Source organism: Megalobrama amblycephala, linkage group LG8 (assembly GCF_018812025.1).
Source record: "Megalobrama amblycephala isolate DHTTF-2021 linkage group LG8, ASM1881202v1, whole genome shotgun sequence".
NCBI classification, from domain to species: Eukaryota; Metazoa; Chordata; class Actinopteri; order Cypriniformes; family Xenocyprididae; genus Megalobrama; species Megalobrama amblycephala.
This window is the reverse complement of record NC_063051.1, coordinates 31,603,694-31,623,142: the sequence shown is the minus strand read 5'-3', so window position 1 is coordinate 31,623,142 and position 19,449 is coordinate 31,603,694. Positions and strand designations below refer to the sequence as shown.

Here is a 19,449-nt window from a genome sequence, read left to right as displayed (position 1 = left end):
GTTTGGCTGTTTGAAACTACAGCATATGAGGTTCATTTCCTTGCCATTCAGAGAAAAAAAAACGTTCTTGTCCACATTCGTGCATTTTAGGGTACGTTTATATGACAACAATGTACAAAAAAACGGAAACGTTTTTCCTTTTGCTCTTTTCTTGTACAGACGACAATGATGTCAAAACGATCCCCGTTCACATGGATCCCCGAAAACGCTTCATTATGCGTAGGGTTGTCAAAAGTACCGACTTCGGTACCAAGTCGTATCGAGTTTCGATGTATTGTCCCAGCCCTAACGCCTATAGACTGAACATGTAGCCTAATACGAATATGCATGATATCACCATTTTCTCAAATTTGCGGGTTTTTTTTAAAGGTGCCCTCGAATGAAAAATTGAATTTATCTTGGCATAGTTAAATAACAAGAGTTCAGTACATGGAAATGATATACAGTGAGTCTCAAACTCCATTGTTTCCTCCTTCCTTATATAAATCTCATTTGTTTAAAAGACCTCTGAAGAACAGGCGAATCTCAACATAACACCGACTGTTACGTAACAGTCGGGCTGTACGCCCCCAATATTTGCATACGCCAGCCCACGTTCCAACATTATGAAAGGCATTAGACAAGGTATTAACGTCTGGATCTGTGCACAGCTGAAATCATCAGACTAGGTAAGCAAGCAAGAACAATAGCGAAAAATGGCAGATGGAGCGAATAATAACTGACATGATCCATGATATCATGATATTTTTAGTGATATTTGTAAACTGTCTTTCTAAATGTTTCGTTAGCATGTTGCTAATGTACTGTTAAATGTGGTTAAAGTTACCATCGTTTATTACTGTATTCACGGAGACAAGAGAGCCGTCGCTATTTTCATTTTTAAACACTTGCAGTCTGTATAATTCATAAACACAACTTCATTCTTTATAAATCTCTCCAACAGTGTAGCATTACCCGTTAGCCACGGAGCACTATCAAACTCATTCAAAATCAGAAGTAAACAATATAACAGTATACAATACTCACATAATCTGACGCATGCATGCCGCATGCATGAAGAACACTTTGTAAAGATCCATTTTGAGGGTTATATTAGCTGTGTAAACTTTGTTAAGGCACTGTTTAAGGCAAGCGCGAGCTCTGTGGGCGGAGAGCACGGGATTTAAAGGGGCCGCAGCATAAAATCGCCGCGTTTATAATGATGCCCCAAAATAGGCAGTTAAAAAAATTAATTAAAAAAAATCTATGGGGTATTTTGAGCTGAAACTTCACAGACACATTCAGGGGACACCTTAGACTTATATTACATCTTTTAAAAACATAATCTAGGGCACCTTTAAAACACAGAGACAATAACAGTATCTTTTATTCTTTAATGGACGTTTTCAAAAGTTTGCGTTTTCAGGCCCCCAATATGCCGTTGTCATATAAATGAATGACAAAAACGCATAAAGTTTTCCATTTGTAGTTGAAAACGGTGTCGTGTAAATGACCCCCTAGTCAGATTTGTTAATCTCAGTCTGAAGAGTTGTGAAATGTTTCATCTGACTCCATTTTCTAGTTCTCTGCACAACCAGGCTTTGGGTTCCTTTCACCCTTCGTCAGCAGATACTGCAGGCGACACATGAACAGAATGAGCGGAGCATGACTGATCCATTATGAAGGAGTTATGCAAGAGAGGGTTCCATCTCTTTCTCCTCCCTACACACACGTTCTTCACACGTTGTATTCCCCTCTCAGCCTCTTATACTCTTTAAAAATCACCACACAGATTCTTCTCCCCTCTTTTGTTTTGCTCATTGCTTTTCATTTATCTCATTTTTTCCTCCTCTTTTTTTTTTATTCCGTCCTTTCTATTCTCTGCCCGGCTTTCTTCCGCTGGCAGTGTTCCAGGTTCACCCACCCACACACACACACACACACACACACGCACACACACATTCACTCACACTGATCTTTTCCGGAGTGGAATTCTGTAACTCCACGCTGGGTGTTTGGCGGTGTCCAAACCGCAATGGGATGAGAGAAAAACAGCCCCTGCAGGGTTTGGCCGAGACGGCAGACTATTTTAGTATCAGCATGTGCCAAAGAGCACCTTCCGATTCATGAAAATAGGAAAATCTGCTAGTAGAGGATTATCATTAGGATGGTGGTGTGTTGGGCGCTATCTAGACAACGTGTGAATGAGAGGGCGCTTCCATGTCTGTGCAAATATGATACAGAATGTTTGTATGTGTGTTTTAAATTGGATAAGACAAAGAAAATGTGTAAATGTTTATGTAAGGGAAAGATAGAGTTGGTGGGGTGTAGTTTTTGGCACTTGTGGGAGGATATGATTGAGGTTTACAGCTGGACAGACGCTTTTCTGACACTAAGGCTAGCACACAGTACTGGAACAAAACAGAGTGCGAGTCAAGAAAGTATGCATTTCATGAGCAGAACTGGATAGAGAGTTGGCAGAGAAGAGAAACACTCTGGAGGCTGGATAAGATATGGAAAACAATGAGACAACTCTATGATACACATTGATCTTGTTGCGGGGTGACGCATCAGGCTGGAACCCTGTGCTCCGATGAACATACACACTGTTCAAACCGTCAGCCAAATTATTCAGGAACTGAATGCTTTCCAAACACGACACTGCCTAAAACACACACAATATCATCTGTAGCCAACGCATGCTGACGGTGCTGTAGGTGGGTTACTTAATAGATGATTGGTGTTGGGTGTGGGTGACTAAGGGAGTCGTGAGCGAACGTAGCCCACAGACAAGGCCCCGCTGTTGGGTAAGACAGGACAGCTTGTAGGGGGTGCAGCAGGTGGTGCCGGATCTGCTTCTGTGGTCAAATACCACTCACATAGTGCCACTCATTCAGTACATCATCAAACACATACAAACAAATGACTGTGCCTGTAGTTATTCATGCATGAATCAGTTGCTCTTTTTGTCTTCAAAGTAAAATTTTCATTAAGGGATGGCGCAATATAGTGGAATAGATTAAAAACTGTCATATTTAAAGAACTTACATGAAATGCAGTTTCAGATTTTTCTGTTTCTTTTGTTTAGTTTATAAATTATGCTAAGTTTTTTGCACAACAAATGTCCAAAACTTGTAAAAACGATTCCTCATTTTCACTCTCTGTGAAAAACACTCAATTTCAAGGACGTTACCTCTTCCAGAAACAGAAGTTAACACCCACTGCTGTGATTGGGTAATTTCATCGTACAGTATCTAAGAGTGAATGAAAATCTAAGTTTTCTGTCCCTCCGTAGACAGCTACATAACTACCACTACGCTTCAAAAAGTTCATAAAAAGATTGTAAAACTAATCCATAAGAATTGAGCAGTTTAGTCCAAATTTTCTGAAGACACACAATCACTTTATATGATGAACAGATTGAATTTAGGCTTTTATTCACATATAAAATTTCATCAACTCACACATCAGTTGTGGTAAACGGAAGCTCAAGCGATTTTGCTTGACGTGCAAGAACCAATGAGGTTCATTCTCGTGTTACGCAGCGCGTTTGAGCTTCAGCGAGAACCAATGAGGTTCATTCTCGTGTTACGCAGCGCGTTTGAGCTTCAGCGAGAACCAATGAGGTTAATTCTCGTGTTACGCAGCGCGTTTGAGCTTCAGCGAGAACCAATGAGGTTCATTCTCGTGTTACGCAGCGCGTTTGAGCTTCCGCGAGAACCAATGAGGTTCATTCTCGTGTTACGCAGCGCGTTTGAGCTTCCGCGAGAACCAATGAGGTTCATTCTCGTGTTACGCAGCGCGTTTGAGCTTCCGCGAGAACCAATGAGGTTCATTCTCGTGTTACGCAGCGCGTTTGAGCTTCCGCGAGAACCAATGAGGTTCATTCTCGTGTTACGCAGCGCGTTTGAGCTTCCGCGAGAACCAATGAGGTTCATTCTTTCGTGTTACGCAGCGCGTTTGAGCTTCCGCGAGAACCAATGAGGTTCATTCTCGTGTTACGCAGCGCGTTTGAGCTTCCGCGAGAACCAATGAGGTTCATTCTCGTGTTACGCAGCGCGTTTGAGCTTCCGCGAGAACCAATGAGGTTCATTCTCGTGTTACGTAGCGCGTTTGAGCTTCCGCGAGAACCAATGAGGTTCATTCTCGTGTTACGCAGCGCGTTTGAGCTTCCGCGAGAACCAATGAGGTTCATTCTCGTGTTACGCAGCGCGTTTGAGCTTCCGCGAGAACCAATGAGGTTCATTCTCGTGTTACGCAGCGCGTTTGAGCTTCCGCAAGAACCAATGAGGTTCATTCTCATGTTACGCAATTTTTTGAAGCGACAAACTTAGTAGTTGTGTAGCTGTCAATGGATGTACAGAAATCTACATTTAAAATATCTTCATTTGTGTTTCGAAGATGAAAAGTCTTGTGAGTTTGGAGGGGGTGAGTAATTAATGACAATTTTTTTCATTTTTGGGTGAACTAACCCTTTAATAGCGTTAAGTGCTAGTTTGACATTTATTACAAACACACTATAAGATAAAAAAATAAATGTACTTGCCTGCATTGCCTCAGAGGACAAAATGCTTGGCATTGCCGTATCTTTTAATAAAAGATATTTTGAAAAACCGGCAGCATGTTGAGAATAATTCACGAAACAGTCTGGTGTGAAATGTGAAGAACAAACGAGAATTTTAAACTGTCAGTCACTCAGAGACTTAATTTAATTAAACATCAGCCATGCATTTGTAATGCTCGGATCTTTAAGAAGGCTATACAAAGTTTCTCTACATACACTGAGAGCAATGTCTGAGTTTGACGGTCTTACTCAACATCCTTATCCAACAGCAGTATCGCTCTTGTGAATGATTGAACAGACATGAGTTGTTCAGAACACACCTCCATAAATACATACGACGATGACCACCCATCATAAAATGATGCAGGTGTAGCTGCTGCCGCACCGAAATATGTCAGATATGATCACTTGGTAAAAAGCGAGACACTCTATCCACACCCAGAAAAGTTATCTTGCCAGTGTTGAGAGTTTTTTTAGTTCTGTAAATAGATGGGGTGCAAGAAGTGCTCATCACCAACTAACTCTCTGCCTCCCTACACATTTTGAGTGTTAATCATTGGCCAAAAAACAGAAAACACAAAATAGTGAAAGATGAATCTTGACAGGTAGCATTATTTATTTATTTATTTATTTATTTATTTATTTAAATATGCTATAGAAATTGTGATTAATATTGCTATTGTGAATTCTTTTGGCTATGATAGCAGTGGAGTGAAAACCTGGTATCATGACAGCCCGACTATCATATTTTTTTCCCCTTAATGCCAGGCTTAGACTACAGGAAGTTTTTGGCCGATTTATCCCTGATTTACCTCTCCTGACAATCTGCGAAAAAATCTTGTCCACTACCTTGGTCGATTACAATCAAGTTTGGCCCAGATTATCTGCTGTTGTGAGGCATTTACAAATCAAATCTTAAACCTCCTGATCTGCTCGCAGACACATCAGGGCCCCCGAATAATATCAAACATCATGTTTGATATTTCGAATTTTATTATTTATTATGATTATTATGACTATGATTATGTCAGTACTTTCACAATAACCAATGAGAGACAAGTCTACAAGGAGATGGAGGATGTTTGAAACGACGACCACGAAACAATTTGCTGTATGGGTCCGTTGTTATTCATCAAACTGCCAAAGTCATGTGAACCATTGAAATTTCGAAACGTTTCGAAACACTTATGATGTAATGAAGCCTCGTTTACTGAAATCACGTGACTTTGGCAGTTTGATACACGCTCGAACCACTGGTTCGAAACAAAAGATTCGTAAAGCTTCGACGCTTCATGAAACAGTGTTTTGAAATCGTCCATCACTAGATATTGTTGAATAAAGTCGTTATTTAGTTTTTTTTGGTGCACAAAAAGTATTATCATCGCTTCATAACATTAAGGTTGAACCACTGTAGTCACATGAACTGTTTTAAATATGTCTTTAGTAGCTTTCTGGGCATTGAAAGTGTTAATTATCTTGCTGTCAATGCAGGCCTCACTGAGCCATCGGATTTTATCAAAAATATCTTAATTTGTGTTCTGAAGATGAACGAAGATCTTATGGGTGTGGAATGACATGAGGGTGAGTAATTAATGACAGAATTTTCATTTTTGGGTGAACTAACCCTTTTATAAATGTCCTTTGTGGAATAGGGAGGGAGTGAATATTGTGAATATTGTCGTATACTGAGTATACACAGAGAAGTCATCTTCTCATTGACTTCCATTCAAAAAGAACATCCACTGATCTCCCTGTTGGACGTTACGCATTTTTTGTAGGCTCCCTCTGGGAAAAGTATTGAACAGTAAACACTGGACTGTGCTTCAGTTTATCAGAGGAAATATGGGAATGAAAGGGACAAAAGCAAGGGATTTAATCTCATTGAGTGCTCAGCTTTTACATACAGTGGTGTAAAGTAAATTGGATTGTTATTTGAACGTGTTTCCTGGGATGGGAATGGGCCGGTTGGCTAATGTTGGACCAGCGGGAGATTAATCATATAGTGTTTGTCAGTAATCTGATTATGTTGTTGCTCTAGAGGACAGATAAACACAAGCGTGTGACATGGAGGCAACTCGGAGAGCTTTTAGGTGAGAAAAAGAAGAACAGGTGTCCAAATCCACTAAAACATCTCCAGGGAGTGAAGACGGTCAACGCTAAGCTTCTCCGTTTAAATGGGAAGAAGTGCAAGTTGAGGTAAACGGCCGCAGATGGAAGTTATTAATGAGCTTTAGAGGAGAACCGCAAGCGAGGAACAACAAAATAAAGTGGGAGGCTAGGAACTGAGCAAAAGAAAGACGAACTGAAACAATGGGATAAATCGAAGCCAAACCGCTCTAACAGCTGTGTCAAGTTAGGTTACCGTGGTTACAAGTGTCCATCTCACTGACCAACAACAGGCGGGTAAGACACTCCAGAGGTCATGATATTAACACGGCCAATAAACAGGTGTTGTCTAGTTGAATGTGGTCATCCCTGTGACCTCAGGTAACCTCTGTAAAGCGATTTCAGAAAGCATCAGAAACCACAGCAGTGTAACCCATTTCACTGTCCTCTTCAGATATCTTTCTAATATGCTGTTTTGGTGCTTAATAAACCTTTTATTATTATTATTATCAATGTTGAAAACAGTTGTGCTGCTTCATATTTTTGTGAAAACTGTGGTGCATTTATTTTTATTTTTTTCCGTTTTTTCCGTCATAATTTGGCTATCGTTACGTTATATGATCACGCTCTTATTCATGCAAATGCTTTTAAACCATTCAAGCGCCACAAAACAAATGAGAACGCACTGTCTGTGAATGTCATGTCATGTGACACACACACACGAGACTCGTGTGCACAGAAAGACGCGCGCCAGTATCGTTCTCTTTCGCACTTGAACAAACAAAAACACACAGAATTATGCCAAAATGTCCATTTTGTCGAGTATCCTCATAAGAGCAGTCTTAAATGAGTTAATAACGTCTTAAATGAACTTAAAAAGTTGTGAGAAAATTAGATGAGCATCAGATCCGCGTCACGTTCGGCAGCGGCAGCTCTTAAAGTGACAGCAGTCTAATAAACCAGTTGCTGTGATATCTGACGTTATTGTTCATCAAAGAACAAAGAGAACAGAGAAAATTGTAGCTTTAATAAGGATCAATCTATATTTCATTTATAATTTATGCAGTGAAGACTGTAAAGTGTTTGACAAATATTCAATTTCTGTATATTTCCTACCTGTTAGACAGGAAGGCTACAGGTAAATATGACATTTAGCCTATTATAATGGGTTTATGTGAAGATTGTTTTAAGTTCACTTAAATTAAAAATATTTTTTTCTAAAGCCTAATAATTGTTGAATTTGATAGCTTTCAGTTATACTGTAATGTTGAATGTCTATAATTAATGTTTTAAAAAAAAATAATTTCATAGAGACATCAGTAGCAGTGTTAGTATCAGTGAAACTGGCCTTCATTCACAAAAAGATGCCATTAAACAAATATACTGTCTTTAAGTTGTTTCTACATTATTTCGGAGAGTAACTGTGAAATTTACAAAAGAAAAATATTAAAAACTCCAATGTTTTTAATTGTGATTAATAAAAAAAATTGAATGTGTAAGTAAAAAGTAAAATCTTCCCCAAACATTATCTTTACATCTTTCCATATCAAACTTAGACTATATACACCCCTTAACTAGACTAGTGCTTGTTGTGTACTCTAACATACTTTTGCGTAAGCATAAATGAGGGCATTGTGGTCAGTTGTTTTAGTTCCTCAGGTTGTGATGATGATGCTACAGCAACACTTAGTAGAGCCCCACAAGCTAGAATGGCTCTGATTGGATCCTAGTCTGTTGCTATGGAGGGGGAGGCTGTCTTCCTATTGGTCAATGCTGCCCGGCCTAGAGCTGATAAGGGTTGCATCTTTTCATTGTTATGGTCACGGACAGGAAGTGAAAGGTCATTATTGTTGGACATCTGTCTGGATAGGGAGATCTATTGATGTAAAATGAGGAGAATATGGCTGTTTTTCTCTCTGTGCTGGATTGTAGTTTGGTTTGGCAGGGATTCTCTGCCACGTGGGGGTTGACGTAAACAGAGCTTTGATTATCCCTAAGTTAAAGATAATTACTAAGGCATGTGTTTTGTATGACAGTGAAGGGGAGAAAATAGGGAGGGAGTGTAACTGAATGTAGAATTTTCTCACGTTCTACTCGGACTGGCTTCAGGAGAATTATGGGCTTGGGAAAAGCAGAGCTACATAGTTTTATAATCTACTCCTCAATTAGTTTTTTGAATGACTAGTTGACTAGTCGGTCTCAAGGAAGCCCTGTATAATTAAGTTGGTTTAGGGCCATGCCCACCAGATCAGACGCGTTTCATTTTTGCATTCAGAAACGGCTGTATAGTATCACTGCAGAATGAACACAGCTCAACCTTCATAGCTATTGCAGCTTCGCTGTAAAGAGGATGAAGTTTAATGGGTTAGTTCGCCCAAAAATGAAAATAATGCCATTTATTACTCACCCTCATGTCGTTCTACACCCGTAAGGCCTTCATTCATCTTCGGAGGAACACAAATTAAGATATTTTGATGAAATCCGATGGCTCAGTGAGGCCTGCATTCGCAGCAATGACACATCCTCTCTCAAGATCCATAAAGGAACTAAAAACATATTTATGCGAGTTCAGTGGTTCTACCTTAATATTATAAAGCAACGAGAATATTTTTGTGCACCAAAAAAACAAAATAATGACTTTTCAACAATATAGTGATGGGCCGATTTCAAAACACTGCTTCGGAGCTTTACGAATTGTCCCAGCCCTACCGAGAACTCTGTTTTGGACATAATGAGCAGGATTACAACTGAAAACCATCACTTTCAGACAAGTCTGATTAATATTGAGAAAACAGATGAGTAAACTGACTCGGGCCATTTGGAATGTGCTGAGGGTTTGACTGATGGGGTGAAAAGTTACTTTAATGGTTGAAAAGCAGTAATAGTACAGATATAACATGCTGGAAATATGTTTATGGCCTGATTTTATGACTTTTTATCCAAACATGTATAAACAAGTTGGTTTTAATAGCATTTTATTGAACCATGCAAAAACCTTTTAGCTAAGAGACATAAAAATTAATTTTAGTGTTGTTTTTTGCCAATGCAAGGTATTTTTAGGTTCTTAAGGGCTGTTATTATTATGAATCATGGTTGCAACAATTCAGTTCATTGAAATGAATGGTTTAGAACAACCACTTTGCAGTTCCAAATCACTACTGGTCAACAGTTCTGGCACATCACTACTTTTCACTGCAGTGTCAAAGTGCATTTGCTTAAAAAGAGAGTTAGATAAAGAATGAGGAACTAGTATTAGAGGAATTCAAGATGTATGGCTGAGTTCTGTAGTAAACAGTGTCAGAACAATCACTCAACTGTCAGAGAATAAGTGGCATTGATTAGATTGTGATCATTTAGAGAAAGATGACCTGACCGCAGAACAGTTATTAGGCATCGTTAAGCACAAAATGAACCACAACTATGTGACAGAGGAGAAGGGCATGACTGAACAAGCAGTGGGGGGAGATAAAGAAAGAGAGAGAATGAAAAAGAGTGAAGTAAAGCAGAGAATAAATAAAACGGCAAACATCTGTAAGTGAATTATGTCCTTCTATATCAGTAGTGTCATGTGGACATATTTAAATTTCATAAAATTAGCCTTATATTACCCAAAATCTATTCCAAAGTTCAGGGGAAAAGGTAAAGCTAAAGGGCGGGACAGAGACAGAGGAAGATTAAAAGGAAAACAAGAACATAGGAGTCTTTCACCTCTGCTCTGTTACAGATTGCGACTCAGCATAATTCTGAACCTGTAAAACTTGAAATAAATATAGGCCTAGGAAACTACAAAGGAGTTTTTAGGTTAGATTTAATGTTCTATATAGCAAATCTCAACTGATTGATTGTTCTATAGTTGAAAAATTTAAACTAGCTATATTATAATCGCCCAGCAATATATTAAAAGTGGGATAATTCGTTCATCCTACTTTACCTGCACATACAGTATTCTCATATTCTCATACGTTAAAAGAATGCATTCTCGATTCAAACATCCATGCAATCTCTCTCATTCCTAAATGATCACGATTCGCTTTGTGTTTATTAAACCTGACAAAATCACACTGGAACATTAAAATATGCATTGGCCCTGAGCCAGAGAGAGCAGTCGTCATGTATAGCCTAGATATGAAACAGTATTTTCAACCACACAGTATTGTTATTTCTGTGTCACATATATTCATGTTATCACAGAGGAACTGGGATAAAAGTTTATGATTCAGATATAAACACTGATGTCCATGGAAGTGATTAAAATAGAGTAAATCACCTTTTGAAAGTAACATGGCGCTTCAAATAACGACTGTCGTTAATCCTCCAGGTCACGACAAGTGACGTGTTAAAGGGGACCTATTATGAAAAATTCACTTTTAAATGGTGTTTGAACATCAATGTGTGTTGGCAGTGTGTATACAAAACCACCCTATAATGATAAAAATCCACCAACTCCTTTTTTTAATCCCCATAAAACCTCAACAGTCTCGTAGAACAACCCGTTTTTATTTTCTGTACAATGTGATGTCGCCCACAACTGCTGACAGACTCTGCCGTACTAGCATAGTTTCCACCCTGGTGTGCGTTTCCCAAAGCGAACTATGGTTGCAAGTTCCGTTCAAGTTCAGCTCAAAATACCCCATAGATTTTTTTTAAATTCATTTTTTTAACTGCCTATTTTGGGGCATCATTAAATATGCACCGATTCAGCGCCCCTTTAAATCTCTCGCTCCCTGTTATTATCGCTCCATCTGCCATTTTTCGCTATTGTTTTTGCTTGCTTACCTAGTCTGATGATTCAACTGTGCAGCTCCAGACGTTAATACTGGCTGCCCTTGTCTAATGCCTTGAACATGGGCTGGCATATGCAAATTTTGGGGTCATACATATTAATGATCCCGACTGTTACGTAACAGTCTGTGTTATGCTTGAGATTCGCCTGTTCTTCCGGAGGTCTTTTAAACAAATGAGATTTACATAAGGAGGAGGAAACAATGGAGTTTGAGACTCACTGTATGTCATTTCCATGTATTGAACTCTTGTTATTCAACTATGCCAAGGTAAATTCAATTTTTGATTCTAGGGCACCTTTAATACTCACGAGACGTGCCGTCTGACAGCCAGCTTTCTGTGCATGTGCTTTAGATGTGTGCGCTCAGAAAATGATGAATTAGAAGTTTAAACTGATATAGCTTTAAAACGCATTCAGATAATAAACTTTCATGATGAAGAAGAACTTCAATATGTCTGATCGCGATATAGATGATAATCAAAACCAAGCAGGTGTTTTGTTAGTATTTGGCAGAGTATCCGATGTTGACAGGAAAGGGCGTGGAGAGCAGCAGCTCATTTGCATTTTAAGACGCATTCACGAAAACAACATGTTTTTGCATGCACTCAAAAATGGCCTTTGTGTCATCAGATATGTCCTCAGGCAACTTGTAGTCTTCCAGTCTTTATATATAACACATTGATTTTTCTCTCTCTTACAGGTAGATTCATGTGGACACGAGGTGTACCCTGATTTCCCAGCCCCTCCCCCTTCCCTCAGTCACCCCTTCCCTACAACCTGTTCGCTCCGTCCAGTGCACTACGGTCACCATGACGTCCACCTTGCAGACCTTAGCCTTTAAGCTGGCCCCTCCCTCAAGAGAAGCTGGCCCAGAGCAATTGGAGCCTTGTAACGATGTAGCGGGACGACGTTATGAGGTGGTCCCCTCGGTGGTCTGCTCTATGTGCTGTCTCTTCGGAATCATCTATTGCTTCTTTGGTGAGTTGAGTCTTCATGTTTATATATATATTACACAGACACATTGTTATAATTTTATTACAGGTAACAGTCTGTAGATGGCGCATGATCTCATGCTTGCAGTCTGTCCCTATTAGAATTATTTCTCAATGTTTTGGTGGTGGTTTTAAATTTTTCATTCTGTTTCTGTGTCGAACACATGTTGTCTTATTCTGAGACTTGTTTTTTGCCCATTTTTCAATATTGATGAGGTTCTAAATAAGGTCAAAGCTTGTATAACTGTACTGCAGTCTACTTGAGATGGCCACAGATTTAAAGGGAACATATTCTTCTTTTTTGTACCAATGTTCAATTCCCCCCCCACTTATGTTGTTGTTAGTCAACAGCTGACATATAGAATGAATGTTTTGGAGACTGTACCTTTAAGCCTTCTCTATATTTGAATGGCTACCCACTTTGCATGAGAAATGCAAGTAATAGTATTGAAAAATAGGCATTGATGAGAAAATAAACTTTGCAGAAAGACCTGTTGCACACAATTTACTATGTGCCTTCTCTTATCTGATTAGTAGTTCATACTTTTTGTAAATTAAAAGCCTTTTAGAATAATTCTAAAAATGTCCACAATTAAAACTACTGAGCTTTGATCCCAAAACTGAGCATTTAAATATCACATTTACATGGTATTTTATTGGGATGTATAGAGTGAAAACTGATATTTATATGAATTTATTGGAAGGGATCTATATAAATAAAATCTACACCAAATTTGAGCATATTTTAGTGTCAAAAGTTTGAGGTCAATAAGAATTTTAATTTTATTTTTGGGGGATAGAAATAAAATTAATCAAATTTTATTTATCAAGGATGAGTTAAACTGATCAAAAGTTACAGTAACGACAATTATAATGTTAGAAAATATTCTAATTTAAATAAATGCTGTTCTTTTGAACTTTCTATTCATCGAAGAATTTTGAAAAAAATTTGTACACAACTGTTTTCAACATTGATAATAATAATGAATGTTTCTTGAGCTCAAATCATCAATAAATGATTTCTGAAGGATCATGTGAACTGAAACTGGATAATGATGCTGAAAATTCACTGACCAGGAATAAATTACCTTTACTGTAATTGACTAGAAAACAGCTTTTTAAATAGAATAATATTTCACAATATTACTGTTTTTGTTTGTATTTTTAATCAAATAAATACAGGCTGTGAGCAGAAGATATCTTTTAAAACATAAAAATCTTACTGACCCCAAACTTTTGAACGGTATGTGTATAATATATATAAATATATATAAATATTAGGGCTGTCAAACGATTAATCACGATTAATCGCATACAAAATAAAAGTTTGAGTTTGCCTAATATATGTGGGTGTACTGTGTGTAATTATTATGTATATATAAATTAGAGCTGCACGATTAATCATATCGCAATCGCAATCGCGATGTCAAGCTTGTGCGATTATATGACGCAAAATGCTGCGATTTTATGAAATAAAATAATAATAAGTTAATAAAAAAATAAATGTGTGGACACAACAACCCATTATCTGAGAGCTGTTTGCCCATTTTATACACCGCTAATAAAAAGAAGACCAGTAAGTTTCAGTTTAGGCAGTGGCATGTGTGGCGCGCATGGTCATGACTTTTCCGGTGTGCAGCGCAGAGAACGGGTAAAGATGGATGCGGAGCAAACGGTCACTGAACTGGTGGCAAGAAAAAACGCTACCTCTGTTATATGGCGATATTTTGGCTATAAGATTATAAACCCAGATTAGTAGTGGTTGAAGAGGAAAGAGGATTTAATTCGGTATCGAACGCAGCGCTGTTATCGGTGTGCACATGACGCACATACATACAAGGCTCGCGCGCACAGAGAGAGAGAGGCGCGTTATAGCTCGCGAACTCCAAATTGATTTCTCTTTCGCGTCCTCAGTGCACTTGGATGGTCACATACACGCATTATGTCAGTCAAAATACCCCTCTCAGCAAGTATTCATGTAAACACATTCAGTTATGTCTTAATTGAACGAGGTGAGAATTCGGATGTATATCTGTCCGATGTGTGCGTGCATGTCTTACTCTTAAAGTGACAGCAACCTATAAATACCTGCTGTTGTCTGTCATGTAAATCAAACAACAAAACACAGCTTTAACAAAGATTAATCTATATTAAATTTATACAATGAACAGTGTCATTTTACATTTAAGTATTACATTTCTGTGCATGAAAATTAATACTAAAGTTAGACCTTAGCTAGTCTTTATGTAGTATTTATCTATGCTTGTTGTAATTGGTGTACAGTATTTGTTCTTATTACAGTCTGTTCACTTGCCTTTAATAATGTATTATTTAGGCTAGCAGTTTATGCTATGGTATCAGAATAGTTTAAGTGGGCTAAGTAATAAATGCAAAGTTAAGTTACCCCCATCAAATTTTTTATTTTTTTTTGTGCTGATCCGAAGTATGATCCGATCTGTGACGTCATAACCGTGATGTGATCCGAACCGTGAGTTTTGTGATCCGTTGAACCACTACAGATTAGTAAAGAAACAAATATCTTAAATGGGATTATAACAAGTTTGCAGTAATGCAAAGATGTTATTTAATTTCATAAAAATATTTTAATTTGAAAACGCTGTGCATTTGTTTGCTGTTGTTGCTAGTTTGAGTTGAGAAATACACATTTCAGCATTATCAGTAATCTGTGTGTGTATTTTCATTGAGAACCAAGCAAGATGACTCATGATACTATTTGTTTATTATATCGCTATCGCAAATCGCAATCGCAATATTGACCTCAATAATCGCAATATGACATTTTCCCCAAATCGTGCAGCCCTAATATAAATACAAACACATCCATGTATATATTTGAGAAATATTTACAAGTATATATTTATTTATATTTTTATATAATTTATATTTATATATATATAAATACATTTTTTGTACATAAATAACATATTTCTCTTAAATATATACATTAATTTGTGTGTATTTATATATACATATTATTTACACACATTGCTCACACATACATTATGCAAACTCAAACTTTTATTTTGTATGCGATTAATCGCAATTAATCGTTTGACAGCCCTAATATATATATATATATATATATATATATATATATATATATATATATATATATATATATATAAAATGTACCTAAATGTGTGTGTGTGTGTATATGTATATGTGTGTGTATATATATATATATATATATATATATATATATATATATAAAATTGCATAGAACATACCTGTCTGATGTATAATATGTATGTGTGTGTGTGTGTGTGTGTGTGTGTGTGTGTATATATATATATATATATATATAATATAGAAAAAATTGCATAGAACATACCTGTCTGAGTGCCAGAAATATTCTTTTTCCAAAGTAGTATGTGCCTGTAACTCTAAAAATATTAAAGATGTCTTAATATCCTTCTAGATTTTCGTTTTTAATAAACTGTATATGAGCCATAAAAGCTTAATGTATCAAAAACGATACAAAACATAAAACGCATGTAGACTCCGATGTTTAATGACAAAACAACCTTATACAATTCAAACACTACATGGATGAATACATAGTGCATAAGTACATAGTGTATAGTGCATCATTTGGGACACAACTATAGTATATATAGTTATACTACAGTATATTAGTATCCTAGTATACTACAGTATTAGTATTAGTATACTACAGTATATTAGTATATAGTATATTGGGACGCAGCAACAGACTTTTTATTTTTTATATATTTTTTTTTTTTTTACGTTTTTTTTATTTATATGTCAGGCAGTATAGGGTCAAATTACACTTTAGCAAATCTCAAAATGAATATTTTCATTTTCATAATGTACATAATGCACATTTTTTTAGTGATTTTATTTTTATTTAATACCCTGTTATTTTTTAAGTATTATATATGAAAGTTATAATCCTGATTGCATCAACCTCAGAGTCATGGCTGTGTTTTTTTTTTTCTTTTTTTTTTCCACTGACAACTATGGAAAGTGTTGAACTGCTAATAAACTGCTATTCTTGAGCTGTGAAATCAGCCACTCTGTTCAGATTTCCAGTATTTATCCATCACGGATGTCTTTCTCTCCTCCCTCCTTCACTCTTTTGCACATTTTTTCACTCATTCAACTCTCACCTCCAGTTCTCTTTCCCTTTTGCAGGTTACCGCTGTTTTAAGGCTGTACTCTTCCTCACGGGTCTGATGTTCGGCTCCGTGATCATCTTCCTGCTCTGTTACAAGGAGCGAGTATTGGACACACAGCTGAGCGTCGAGGCCAGCGTGGGCATCGGGCTGGGCATCGGCACCCTGTGCGGCCTGGTGACTATGCTAGTACGGAGCGTTGGGCTTTTTATGGTGGGGCTGCTCCTGGGCCTGCTGGTGGGCATCGGGACCCTGATAGGCATGGAGGAGCTGTCGTCCAACCCCCCGCGGTCAGTGTGGGTGCCCCTGGGCGTGCTGCTGGGGCTGGGCATGCTGTTCGCCGTCCTCACCCTACAGTGGCAGAGATGCTTCACCACGCTCTCCACGGCCGTGTTCGGGGCCGCGGTGATAGTCGTGGCCACGGATTATTTCGTGGAGCTCTTTGCACTTGTGAGGTACATTTACGAGCGGGTGAAAACGGGCCCCCGGGAGCCGGTGTGCTGGACTACGTGGGTGGTCCTGGGAGCCTGGCCTGCTCTCGCCCTGCTGGGTGTTTTGGTGCAGTGGAGAGTGACGGCAGAGGGCTACTCCCACACGAAGGGTGAGTCAGGGACGGCCGGAGTGTTGTTTGGAGTATGTGACACAGTGTTCTTGTAGATTTACTGTACCGCAGAGAGAGAGAGGTTTGTATGAATGTGTGTACAGCACGGCAGATGGTTCCTGTCTGTCGGTGTGCTCTCAGGCCTGTGTGACAAATGTTCACAGAAACAATCATGCAGAGCCGAGCATCAGGTCATGGAGAGGCTCTGTCTGTCTGTCTCTTCAAGGCAGTTTTCAGTTCAGTAAAGTGTGTGTCAACTGAATGGTTTTTAATGTCCGATTTCTTAAAGAAAGTGTTTACGTGAAAGTTCTGGCGTTATTTCGCCCTCGTGTCATTCCATTTTCCATGGAAAACGAGAGGAGATGTTTAGCAGAACGTGCAGAGTGCGCTTTTGAAAGTGAATAGGTGCAGATGCTGTCAAACTCCACAAATAAGACCATAAAAGTAGTCTATACTAATTGAAATATGGCTTAAGGCCCGTTCACACCAAGAATGATAAGTATAAAGATAACAATAAAGATGTAGTTTTAAAAATCGTTCTAAATATAAAAGAATAGCACTGTCCACACCACAGCTATAATGATAACGATATAGAATTACGATAACATTGGGATCTCTTTTGGGATCTTTTGAATAAAACACTGACAGCCAATCAGAATCCATTTTAATTTTAGGACTCTTGCCGATTAACGGAGACGTTAATCGGCAAGGTCCAGAAAAATCCACCAATGTTTGATAAGTCAAACCCCCTTTTCAAGGATACTTTAAAGAAAATGGATATATGGAAAACAATCGAAACAGTCATACCCTCGGAATAAACGGCTAGCAAACAGTGTAACAAAAAAATAACCTCAGGTATCCAGCGCTAGATTCAACAACATTGTCTAGCTTCATTTGAAGTTGCAGTGAAAAAGACTAGGTGTTGTTTTGATTCCACTATATTGACTTTGTCAGCTAAATTGACTGTTAGATTAGATCGATTACACTAGCTATTCACTCGAAACATAGCATGCTGAGGACATCTGCTGGTTAAAGCCTGTAAATGCAACAAGAACATCAAAAACATGTTGTACACACTTTGAAACTGCAAGCGCGTGAGCTTAGAATAAACAGACTGTTATCATTCGTTGGTGTGGACGCAAATATAGTTATCTTTATAGTTGTTCTTGATGCGAATGGGCCTTTTTTTCTGCAAATATCAATAGCAAAGGCTGCACTTTTATTACATAATAAACATGCACAGCGGGTTTGAGAGCAATGTTTATGTACACTTGTGCAGCTCATGATCCGGTTTTTCAGTGTCTCCAAGATGCTCGGAAGAGTTTATAAAAAGAAAAAGCTTTAAAGTCGGTATTAAATGAAAATTCACTCTGCATATTTTCTGCATCATATTGTGAACAATTCAGCCATGCATGTTTTATTTTTTAAACATTTTTGACCTGAAAATCCAATTAACAATCAATGCATGGAACCAAGTCACGCCCCCGAAATTTTTTTTTTCTTTGTCGTTAATCTGTTGTACTCAGATTTCCGTCTCAAGACCGAAGAAAAGAGCTGTCTCTACTTCCATTTCATTGTGAATTTAAGAGCTCCCTGCAGTTTTTAACCATAATAAAAGCATAATAAAAGCTACTAGAAAATAAAAATAAAAATTAATAATGATGTTATTTTTCTTAAATACAATATTTTTATTTTACAGTATTATTATTATTGCAATAGAATATACTATCTTAACCTGGAGCTTTAAAAAAAAAAATCAGATTAAAAATTGCAATCAATCACAATTTTTATCTGAAGAATTACATCTTTTGCACTATATGTTGATATTATTTTCGCTATGTTTCTTGTAATAGAGCATGCTGTGTCAAGTGAATGAAGAAGTAAATTTCAGTGACTGTTTACAAACACTTAAGAAAATTCCATGGTTTTTGCAGAAAGCAGCTTTCTAAAACATCATGTGAACAAACTCTGTTTTCTTTACGCCGTTTCAGGGATTAAGAGAAAGCTGTTTTACACCTGGGTTTGTGCCCGAGAATGCGGCTTATTTGATCATGTAAACATATGTAGGTTTTTGAAGAGTGTGTATAACTGTAGAAAAGAATGGATGATTAAAGTAGAGGAAAGATGTGGAAAAAATGGCCTACTGGTGGAGCCACATGTGTACGCAGGTTATAGTACACCACTAACACAGCGCATGTAAACATACTCTGTCTATGTTATCGCATTAAGCTATTGAATGGCTTGGGAATAATATATCACATGACATA

The 19,449-nt window shown here is 37.8% G+C and overlaps 1 protein-coding gene across 4 annotated transcripts in view; it reads left to right on the top strand.

Moving 5' to 3' along the window:
* Positions 1-19,449, top strand: part of tmem198b (transmembrane protein 198b) — a 31,986-nt gene that overhangs the window by 8,728 nt on the left and 3,809 nt on the right. For 3 of the 4 annotated variants that reach the window (XM_048200555.1, XM_048200556.1, XM_048200554.1), the window contains 2 exons: positions 12,133-12,410; positions 16,601-17,182. In XM_048200555.1, the coding sequence (XP_048056512.1) occupies positions 12,242-12,410; positions 16,601-17,182 (751 nt within the window). In that variant the 5' untranslated portion in view covers positions 12,133-12,241. Of the gene's footprint in view, positions 1-12,132; positions 12,411-16,581; positions 17,183-19,449 lie in introns of those variants that run through there. The other variant, XM_048200557.1, reaches the window with a different exon arrangement.